The sequence below is a fragment of the Jaculus jaculus genome, chromosome 6, assembly GCF_020740685.1.
Source record: "Jaculus jaculus isolate mJacJac1 chromosome 6, mJacJac1.mat.Y.cur, whole genome shotgun sequence".
Lineage (NCBI taxonomy): Eukaryota > Metazoa > Chordata > Mammalia > Rodentia > Dipodidae > Jaculus > Jaculus jaculus.
Genome location: NC_059107.1, coordinates 118,785,025 through 118,797,053, shown reverse-complemented (window position 1 = coordinate 118,797,053; position 12,029 = coordinate 118,785,025). Strand labels below are relative to the sequence as shown.

Below are 12,029 nucleotides of genomic sequence, written 5' to 3'. Positions count from 1 at the left end.
AGAAAATTATACAGGAAGTTACTTCATCAGCTATAAAGTTTGTGTCAGTGTGCTATAGCTTATCACTGTTCAGACATACTTGTCTTTTGGGATTTTTATTATATTTAATCTTGGGGCTTGTCTAGGAATACACACAATGGATCATCTACCTTGATAACTTTCATATAGGAAAATAATACAGCAATAGTAAATTAGAACAGCATTGTGTATTTTTATTGATCAACCAAAAACTCAGTATCAGATAGAGTATATAGCCCAGATAATCTGGCTGTATCTAATATGGGAAAAGTACTGTATTACCACAGTGCTTCTCTTATTGATTGCTAAGTGTTACGCATAAAACCATGAGAAATCTAGCATTAAGCAAATGGCGTAGTGGGAGAAGTACTTGCCATGTAAGCATGAGGACCCGAGTTCAGAACCCCAGCACCCATATACATGCCAGCTGGGGGTGGTGTCTGATCATAATTCTAACACTCAGTAGCTGAAAATAGGGAATCCCTCCAGAGGCAACATGAATTGAGGAAGTCTGGGTTCAAATGTGGGGTCCAGGGCTCAACTGAAAAGCAAATGCCAGGCGTGGTGGTGCATGCTTTTATTCCTAGCACTTGGGAGGCAGAGGTAGGAGGATTACTGTGAGTTTGAGGCCAGCCTCAGACTACAGATTGAATTTCAGGTCAGTCTGGCTAGAGTGAGACCCAACCTCATTAGAACCAAAAATCAAATACAAAAAAAAAAAAAAAAATAGGGCTGGAGAGATGGTTTAGCAGTTAAGCGCTTGCCTGTGAAGCCTAAGGACCCCCGGTTTGAGGCTCGATTCCCCAGGACCTACATTAGCCAGATGCACAAAGGGGTGCACACATCTGGAGTTCGTTTGCAGTGGGTGGAGGCCCTGGCGCACCCATTCTCTCTCTCTCTCTGTGTCTGTTGCTCTCAAATAAATAAATAAAAAATGAACCAAAAAAAATAAAATAATGACACTAGTTAGGCATGGTGGCACACACCTTTAACCCAGAACTTGGGAGGCAGAAGTAGGAGGATCACTGTGAGTTGAAGGCCAGCCTGGGTCTGCAGACTGAATTCCAGGTGAGCCTGGCCCAGAGTGAGGTGCTACCTCAAAAACAAACAAGCCAAAAAAGATACATGGATGTCAACCTTTGGCCTCCACCCTCATAGGCGTGTGTACTCACAGGTGTACCCAAGGCATACAAACATACACACATGTATAACACACACACATACACACACACACACTCAAACATGAAGTGAAAATAATGTGAGTAAGCTTCTTTCCTTTTCACATAGCTAATTAATTCATTACAGTTTTGTGAGGCTGGGAATTGAACTTAGGGCCCCTGGCACTCCAGTTGTTCTACCACTGAGCTGAATCTCCACAATTTTACCATTTTGAGTAAGTTCTCATTTTCTCTCCAGTGACAGCACTAGAAATTGCTCATTCAATGGTAGTAATCAGGGGACCTGAGAATAAGGCATAAGAATCACCAGTCTGAGTCTCACTGTGGAAATCAAAAATGTCTATGAGAAGGCATAATCATCCTCCTTGATTTAAAATAAAAAATATACCCCTCTAAAGAGCCCAGTATACAGAGTTATACTACCAGTGAATTTAATTTTCTTATAACAACTGAATTATTTTTCATTCTTTAACATATCTAGGCATTTTTTTGTCATTTATATTAAATTACTTAATTACATTTCTTTTAAGCTTAAGAATCTTTTGATTCTGTCCTGTGAGTTAAGTGAGCTAATGTGTTTTCTGTCCATATTACTCATGATTTTAAAGGTCAAACTCATTTTCAATTCAACTGTAGAGACACTTATAATCTTTGACATATAAAAGGCATTCTGTCAGGAGAAAAGTATGAATTGTTGAATGTTGTAGGAAGGCAGGGTATCTTGAAACTTAGAAATTATTAATATTTTATTTGAAGAAACTATGAAGTGGAAGAGAATTCTTTGAGTACTTATTGCTAAGCACTTTTCTAGGTGTTTTATTTACATGCTTTTTAAAAAACCTGAGAACTTGATTGAAACATTGATAATATATTTATCTGAACTTAAGATATGAAATGCTATAATTATTTTCTTGTCAAGAATGCTGAATAGATCCATCTATTAAATGGTACATTTGCCAAAAAAGTACATGGTAATGGTAGAGTGAACAAACTGACATAAGGTGTTTATTGAAAATTATACCTTTCAGCACAAATTATGGAATAGCAAGGGAGTCATTCAAACCTTCTATACTGTCAAGTAAGAAGACTAGCAGAAATATAGTTAATAGTCACAATGCTGTTGGAGGCATTTCAGAAGCTGAATACATTGGAATTATCACAGATGCAGTACTTTAAAGAATAATGAAATGTTCACAACTGAGTGCATGATAACCATGATATTTTTATATATAAAAAGGAATTAAAAGAAAAAAAAGGCATCACTTGAACATGGCAAGCATGTATATGCAGGGAGTGTAGAAAGAGGAAGGGGAGATGTTGGTCAAAAGATACATACTTTCAGTTAAAGGAGATGAGTGCTAGTGAATAGATAATAATAATTTGCACAGTATATTTGAAAATAGCTGAAACAATTTTTATTTTTATTTTTTATTTTTTGGTTTTTCGAGGTACAGTCTCACTCTAGCCCAGGCTGACCTGGAATTCACTATGGAGTATCAAGGTGGCCTCGAATTTACAGCAATCCTCTACCTCTGCCTCCCAGGTGCTGGGATTAAAGGCGTGCACCACCACACCCGGCTTTGAAACAAATTTTGAATATTTTACCACAAATGATAAGTATTTGAAGTGATGAATATTTTATTTATCCTGATTTGATCATTCTGCCATGCATATGTGCATTGAGATATCACATTATGGTCCATTATTTTTTAAGACTTTATTTTTATTTATTTATTAGAGACAGAAAGAGGGAGAGAGAGAGAGAAAGAGAGTGAGAATGGGCATGCCAGGGCCTCTAGCCACTGCAAACGAACTCCAGATGCATGTGCCCCCATGTACATTTGGCTTAGGTGGGACCTGGAGAATCGAACTGGGGTCCTTAGGCTTCACAGGCATGCACCTTAACTGCTAAGCCATCTCTTCAGTCCTTATGCTCCATAAGTTGTTAATAAGAGTAACACAATTAGGGCTGGGCATGTAGCTCAGTATAAGTGCTTGCCTAGTATTACAGAGGCCCTGGGTTCAGCCTCAAAAATCTTCCATCCACAAATAATATATATTTAACAGTTCTTTAAAAGATATTTGTATTCATTTATTTTTTATTTTTAACTTCATACATATATATGATGTATTTTGATCCCTCTCACTTACCTTCTTTCTCTTCCCCTTACCATTAAACACATTCTTCCTATTAGACTCATTCTACTTACATGCCTTGTTTATCTTATTTAGTCACATGCTGATTTAAATTAGGATCACTTAAATTATTATGGGTGGGAGGTTATTGACTGAAGAATGGACGGTCTTTCAGTGGCTATACCACTAAAGGAAACAGCACCCCTCTCCCTAGCCATCATCAGTTTCCACTATTTACTCTGAAGGTTGTAGTATCTCATGTGCTGTTCCCTCATTTCTGATGAGCTTTAGATAGGCTCAAATAAGATAATGTTTTTCAAGATTATATATATATATATATATATAATTTTTTGCTCCCTTAAAATGTACTCTTTACATAAGTGTTCACCTCAGAATTCTTTTAAGTAGTTTTCATAGCAGTATTTATTGGGTCTATAGGTAACTTGCTGAATTTTCTTACTAACTGAGGTGCCTTGTATAAGGCTAAGAAGACCTACAAAATATGTCTGTGACTATTTTATGACCATATGTAACTTAAAGATGTGGCAATGAACCCTGAATATTTCTAGGATTTTGAGTCTTCCTGGCTCATTCTGAAAGGCAATGGGAGTGACAAGGACAGAGTTGATTACGGAGAATTCAAGCGTGCCATTATTGGTGAAATGAATGAATACAGAAAATCATTTGTTCGAAAGGTAATTACTAAGTGATTTTTAAAACTATCTCTGTAGTAAAATTGTTCAATTTATTAAGAACTTTAATGAATTATCCTTAAAAGGTGTTAGATCATTTTATCTGTAATGCATGTTAAGCTTAGTAAATCAAAAAGTAATCATACAAATGTACCATAATAAAGCAAAATAATTGATGGCAGAGATTTTAGAAAAAAACTTGATAGAAGCAATATAAAATTTGAAATCAAATTGTGCTCATCAATTCTTGGCTATGTAAACTGTTGCTTCTGTAAAGTGCTGTCTGTATGACTGCATGTGTTATGACACATTGCTGAGCCTCAGCGTGTTATGCTATGGAGTTAATGGAAAGAATGCATGTGACATAGCATTCTCAGCACTATGACCCTTCCACTGTCAAGTATCAACATATGTTATTTTAAGAGCTAGTTAAAAATAGTTCTCTTGGGCTGGAGCGATGGCTTAGGAGTTAAGACACTTGCTGGCAAAGGCAAAGAACCCAATCCAGTTCTTCAGTACTCACATAAAGCCAGATACACATGGAGAAGCACACGTCTGGAATTCATTTGCAGTGGCCAGAAGCTCTGGCCTGTCCACTCTCCTTCTTTCTCTTTATCTGCCTTTCTCCCTCTCTCAAATAAAAGAGAATAAAACAAAACAAAATAAAATAATAATTCTTTTATGAAGGATGCATGCAAATGTTAAAATGATTATTACAAAGATCATGCTAAATTGGAATTAAAATAGGATTCTTGATCTTTATAGGAAATGCATATTATTCCCTTTCTGGTGGCCAGTTTTAGGCTATAATTTGAAGTAGTGGAGTTGTTTTCTTTTTCTTTTGTGCTTATACATGGAGCAAGATATATGCACATCTCATATTGAAACAAAGTATTCTTATGCACAGTGTCATGAACAATGCATCAAGTATGAATCTCAAGTAGAAAAGTTAAAATCTTTATTTTTAATAACCCAGAGATATAACAGAAACCTTAAATAAACAAGTTTTTCACATAATGCTTATAAAATTGCACTTTTTTGTACTTTCTTGTCTTGATGATGAGTTCAAGTGTCAGGAATAGAAGTTGAGTGGTTGCTTTATTAATGTTGGTACTGGCACTAGAGGACAAAAGGAAAGGAAAAAAAAAAACAACCAAAAATAGTGTTATTGTACCGGAGTATTGAACCACTTAATTATTTTCTAGTAGTTTAAGTAAGCCCAAGAAGGGCCCAGAAGATTTAGTGTCTCCTGGGACTTCTCCTTTGGCCTGCAGGTGGCTGTACATCACTGTGTCATCTTGGGGCTGTACATGTGCTTTTGTGGGTGCTGTACGTGTGTTCTACCCCCTTTTGTAGGAATAGTAGCCATACTGGACTTAGGTAGACCCTAATAATTTCATTTTATCACTACCTTAAGGACTGTGTCACTAAATATACTTATATTCTAAGGTGCTAGGTGTTAGCATTCAACATATGAATGGGAAGGGTTTAATTAATTGAATCTAGCAGAAAGTATCAGATAGATGAGAATGCAAAATTGTGAATAAACAAATTAGGTTCTAGTTTTAGCTCTTTGGCTAGCACATGAGAAGTGCTACTTTGTATACTCTGTGTGTCTCTGTGTATCTAATCCCACTTCCTAGTGAAATATTATCACATTCAGAGCTACACTGAGTTTGAAGAACAAGAAGCTGGCAGCATTTCCAAAGGTACAGTTGAGTTTTAAGGAATAAGCATGTCACTTTTTTCCATTAGTTTTAGTGACAAGGTATTTGTAGGTTTACTTTTTAACTTAAAATAGTCTTTCTGGCCGTTTGCTTTGGCTGTATGTTATTTTCATGAGATCTACAGATGGAAGTCAACTCTTTAGTTCACAGACAAGGAACACCAAGTCAGTAGAGGCTAGGCTACTTTCTCATGATCAGGACACTAGAAAGTGGAAGAACTAAATATGTGAGTGTGGTTTTTTGAGACCTTGTTATAGATTCATACTTTTTCATATTCAAATTTAGTTCTTTCAGACTAAATTTTTGTTTATAGCTCAGGTATACACTACTGAAAAATAAATTCTCATGTTTGATGACTTCATAGTAAAATGCATTTCTCTATTTAGGCCTTTATGAAACTCGATTTCAACAAAACAGGCACTGTACCCATCATAGACATAAGAAAATGTTATTGTGCAAAGAAGCATCCTCAAGTGATCTCAGGTAATTACTGAGTTGATTTCTTAGTTTCTAAAATGTTCATTAATAAAAGTAGTATCTTTACACTAAAATATCAATTTAAGATTAAATAACTTGATTAAATAAATTATTTTTGTTTGAATCAATAACTTCAGAGTTATTTACCCTTCTGCATTTAAAATTTCTTAGGCCTATTATCTGTATTTACTGATTTCCTTGGTATTTATAATCAAGACAGAACTCTTATTTCTTGTTTAGAAGAATAAGGAATTTGAGTTGAAAATTAAATAATAGATTAGGTAAATTGGTAGTAACCTTTATAGGTTCTGAAATAGTTTTATTCTATCTTATTATACACTTATCCATACTTGAGGATTTGTAACATTTCTAAAAATTGCCATATATTTTTTAGTTCTTAATTGTCATAGGTGTATATATCACATAACTATAAAAATTTTTAAAGATTTTTTTTTATGACAAGAAATTGAGATGTATAAACACAATACCATTGGCTCTGAAAATTAATGCTAATCATTATTGGCCTCTAAACTTCTAGTATTGACTTAGGTCAAAATAGTTGTATCTGCTTATCAGTGACCATAAATTAACTACAGTTACTATAGAACATTTCTAGTGCTACTTAATAGTATGCTCACAGATATTATTTTCACTCTTTAAACACATGCCATTTCATACTTATTTCTCTTTAGTTAGCCATACCAAATACAAGAACAGAATAATTTACTTATTTCAGAAGTATAGCTTATATATTTCAAAACATGATTTACTTTTCCTTTTCTCTTTATGTATTCTTTTAACCCGTTTCTTTTCCTCTTAAACAATATGTCATTATCATAACCTCCTCCCATCACCCTCCTTCCCAAACCTCCCCTCCACTGAATCCCATATTTCTGGCTAGTGGCTCTTCTATTTTGATGTCATCATTTTTCCTATTATGTATATCTCTATCTAATAATCTTAATTATGATTTTTTTTGTTATTTTTATTTTATTTGAGAGCGACAGAGAGAGAGAAAGAGGCAGATAGATAGAGGAAGAGAGAATGGGCACACCAGGGCTTCCAGCCACTGCAAACGAACTCCAGACGCGTGCGCCCCCTTGTGCATCTGGCTAACGTGGGACCTGGGGAACCGAGCCTCGAACCGGGGTCCTCAGGCTTCACAGGCAAGCGCTTAACCGCTAAGCCATCTCTCCAGCCCCTCTGTCTAATAATCTTAATTGAGTTGCTGACATAGCTTTAGTTTCATTTTGTGTCCTTGGTTGTGGACCAAGGAAAATGTTGCATTTATTGTTGTTGGGTAAGCCTTTGTTAGTTTCAGATATCTGCTTTGTTGTTTTGCTTTCTGAAGAAGGCAAGCTAGCAAGCTATACTTCTTAAAAAGAGAGCGAGTGAGAAAAAGCTATTACTACTTGTATCTCTCTCTGACTCTTTTGGGTATGTCCTCATGTGTGTAGTATGTATGTGGAGGCCAGAAATTCATAACATCATCCTTGATCACTGTCTTGTTTTTTGAGGTAGGGTCTGTCACTGAACCCACAGAATACTGATTCAGCTAACTAGCAAACCAGTAAGCTTTGGGGAGCCTCCCATTTCTGCCTCCCCAACACTGGCATTGTTTCATGGGTACTGGGGATCTTAACTTGTGCAAGAAACACTTTGCCAACTGAGCCTTCTCATAAGCCCCATGCTACTTTTTATAAGAAAACTATCTAATAACATTACAAATTGTAATCTATTTACATGCCCATTTTAGAATAAAAATTACTTAAAATTTTAAATGAAGACTCTTAAGCCATATATAATTTAATTTTAGCTATAGAAAATAGTCTCTCTTGGGGGCTGGGAGAAGTAATTGCTACACAACTCTGAGTACCTGATTTCAGATCCCTGACCCCACATAAAAGCCAGAAGTTGTGGTAGGCTTGTGAAATCTCAGTGTACCTATGGCAAGAAGGGAGGTACAGGCAAAAGAATTTTCCAGAACGGTGCTAATGGTGCAGTGATCAATGAACAACTTTGCCTCAAAAGACCTGGGAGGTGAGGACTGAGCTAAAATTTGTCCTCTGGTCTTTACACAAACCCATGGTATGTGGGCACTACTGTGGGCACACACACACACACACACACACACACACACTAAATATCTTAAGAGTTAATAGAGTATCTCATATGTACTTGTGTATAATGACATTAGTAATCTGATATTTTTGTGGAAATAATTTCTGGGCTATTAGTGGAAGAAAATTCAACTACAGATGATAAAAGGTAGGTATTTCTTAGTTGGAAGATTTTAAGGAAGTATAGAAGTCTTAGGTATTTGAAACATAAGTTTACAGAGTAAATGTTTTTATTAGAAAATTTCTGTTAAAGCTTATCTGTTGAAAAATTACGGCAAACACAAAGCTAAATTTCTTTTGCCCAAATCTGTTTCATATAGATTAGCACTTGTTCATTCTTAGCCTTGGCTAATAACCACAATTTCACTATATTGTTTCATATTAATCTTTCTGTAGCACCATATCTAGTCTTTTTATTGAAACTGGTTTTATTTTCATAAAATGACCAGTATGTTCTCTATTTATCATGCATGCTTTTAAAAGATAGCAAACTTTTAATATCCTAGAACCAGATTACATTTATTTTGATATGTATTTTCCAATGCATTATTATCTAAGTCTATTAGAGACCATTGAGTTTATTGTAGTTTGTGCACTGCCTTAGATAAATATTTAGGGTGGTATTGCTGTTTAAGTCAGTTAGTCAACAATATAGCTGAACTTTAAATGTTTTAAAGGGCCACAGAGACTATTTTTGTCCTTTTGTTGCCTTTTAAATACATGCCTTTGTCTATTCTCCTTTAACTACTATTTGTCCAAATTATGCAGCTTTCATCTTTGAATTCCCTTCTTGCTAAAAGTTTTGAATCACTTTTTGCTTCTATGTTCTATGCTAAATTCCTGGGAACAGATCAGTGTAAGACAGGGGATGGGTAGGGATGACAAGGTAAATTATGAGGCAAATTGATTCTAGTTCATGTTTAAATAAGTTACAGCATGATTTAACATGTACTTTTAAGTTATCAAAAGTATTTTTAAGAAGAATGACTATTCCTTTATCATCATTAGTCATTTTGCTGAACTTTTACAGAGAATATTTCACGGTTAGTTCTATTTTTACAGGCCATTCTACAGAAGAAGAAATCAAATCATCTTTTCTAGAAACATTAAAAGATGCCTGCAACAAGTCTGATGAAGTGTCATATGGTGAATTTGAAGACTACTATGAAGGTCTAAGCATAGGGATAGCAGAAGATGAAGATTTTGTTAGGATCTTATGTACCCCGTGGGGAATTTAGTATATAGTAAGGTGCAACTCATCAGCTCTAACAATTTTATAGAAGAGATGAGTTTTGTGTAAAATATGATTGAATCTTGGAATGTGTTTCTTTAATGTTCCCTTTATAATTTTTTTCTTTAAAAAACTGTATCTGAAAGAAATTTTCAGAAAGATAGATGCAAGTGTGTGCGTGTGTGTGTGTGTGTGTGTGTGTGTGTCTGTGTATGCTTAACTGTGAGTTTGTAAAGATGTGTCTTTTTGGTTAATTGCCCATCTTGGGTAAACTTTAGAGGACTTTTAAAAAATAGACTCAGTAGGAGAGTTCCATCTTTATCAAACTATATGAAGGATTTTATATATTAAGTTACCAAGTTTCCTGTGTTTTCACATTTTTGGTAACCTTTCCCTAAAATGAAATGAAATGAAATAAAACAAAATTGTTACCATTCTTAGGTTAGTTAATTGAGATAGAGCTCAAGGTCTATAAAGCCAAAATATTTCAATTTGTTTAAACATGTGAAAGTATTAAAGTATATGCAAAAGAGAATTTCAAAACAGTATGATCTTAGATACTTGCCTTGATAGAATGGTTGTAATTTACCCCTACAATGCTCATTTAAATAGACTTGTCTTATATAGTACTTCCATTTGCTACTATTTTTTCAGTAGAGCAAATTTAAATTATATTTTTATTCTGCTTTGAATTGCTTTACATATTACCTGTATACAGATATTAATTATCTATAAAAATGAAATATAGGAGAGGAAGTATTCCCCTATGTTATTACATAATCATTTCAAAAAGTATTTAGGTATAAATAGATCTAAAAGATGATTCAGTAGATTTTTTCCAAAAAGTACAAGCAAATTTTTGGCACAAAATGGACTTGTGGCAGTACAAAAATTTTAGGTATACTAAATGACCAAAACTTTTCCTTTTAAATATATGCTATTTCATTGTTAAATATACTGTAATCATTTCTTCTGATTTTCAAGTTCTTCACTTTTTCATGAAAAGAGAGAACAGCTTAATAGCATTGTTTCTAAGTTCATATTTTAATTATATGTTAACATCAAATAAGTTTGAAAAATAAATGTTTACCAAAATAAATGGTTCAAAAATGAAGGCATACTTTAAGGAATGTGATTTTAGTTACATAACTTATTCACCTATATTTGGTAACATTATCATGAAAGTGACACAAGTGAACTCAGTAAATATGTCTTTCAAGTTTGAAATGATACTAAAGATTGCTACTGAAATATTCTAAATATTATTTTAAGTTCTATAAGTTGTTATTATGCTAAAATAACAAACATTAGGGGTTCTTAGTATGCATAATATTTTCATTGATCAAATTTTAGTTAGCTGTCCTTAACAAATCTATTTGTAATGTATCAATAAGATTTCCTTTGACTATAAGCAGAAAATATATAGCCTTGTTATGTTGTAAAAATGGAGGAGGAATTTTTGGAATTTAATGATTTAATATGACAGTATACCCTCTATATACTTGTATACTCAATATAATTATTCATATGTGGCTATTTGTACCGTCCACACTTATGCAACATCACTTTCTGTGGTTAATTTCTTACATGCTTGTTTTCATGTAGATTTAGAAAGTAATTTTTTGATGTTTTTTTTTTTTGCTGTGTTTTGTTAATTTAGAGTTGGTGCTGTAATAAATCATTCACATTTTGATTTTGCCTTGCTGTCAACATTCTTCTTTGACTTTGGAATATTAAAATGTTATTTAGTATTCAAGTTAGCTGAATACCATTTAATAGATGTGACATTTTCAAATAGTCACAACATGGTAATTGACTATTATTAATAGTGTTCAAGGTCTTGAATCACTTTTTGAATAACTTTAAAATATTAAATTATATGAAGTGATTTTGTCACATGAATTTGCTTTAAACATATTTGTGTATATCTAGATAATTTCAGATAACTTGCTTAATGTTTATAGAAGTACTTTCTGAGCTATTGTCACTTAACTGATTGTTATTTGTTGATTTTACTGTTTCTAGTCTTATAAATTTTATAGAATTTTCAGGAAAAGCTCATATTTTATTGGGAAAACAGACCATAATATAGAAATTTTAGATTGTGTTTTACTGAGCAGTTATAGGATAATTAAAAATATATGTTCATATTATAACTTTTATAATATATAAGTATCTGAGCTTACTTACCCAATAACTATATGCAGCCACAATAATTCATAACTTTGATTGAGATATAAACTATATCTTATTTTACTCATTACTTTTGACTTCTGTCTGTGGTCAATTACTTTGGAATAGATGAAAGCCTACAATAAAGTAGCTGCTTTCATTGAGATAATTGTTGTGCTTGCAGAAATAAAAATAGGTGCTATAATAAACTATAATCACTGCTTGATTGACTAGGAAAACCAAACATCCCCAGTGTAGCCATGTGAATTAGAGGAAGG

At 33.6% G+C, this 12,029-nt stretch overlaps 1 protein-coding gene across 5 annotated transcripts in view; it reads left to right on the top strand.

The window, feature by feature from the left end:
- Nucleotides 1-10,163, top strand: part of Caps2 (calcyphosine 2) — a 46,082-nt gene extending 35,919 nt beyond the window's left edge. For 4 of the 5 annotated variants that reach the window (XM_045152926.1, XM_045152925.1, XM_045152924.1 and 1 more), the window contains 3 exons: nucleotides 3,902-4,027; nucleotides 6,138-6,234; nucleotides 9,411-10,163. In XM_045152926.1, the coding sequence (XP_045008861.1) occupies nucleotides 3,902-4,027; nucleotides 6,138-6,234; nucleotides 9,411-9,586 (399 nt within the window). In that variant the 3' untranslated portion in view covers nucleotides 9,587-10,163. The remainder of the gene's footprint in view (nucleotides 1-3,901; nucleotides 4,028-6,137; nucleotides 6,235-9,410) is intronic. The other variant, XM_045152927.1, reaches the window with a different exon arrangement.
- The last annotated feature ends 1,866 nt before the right edge of the window (nucleotides 10,164-12,029 follow it).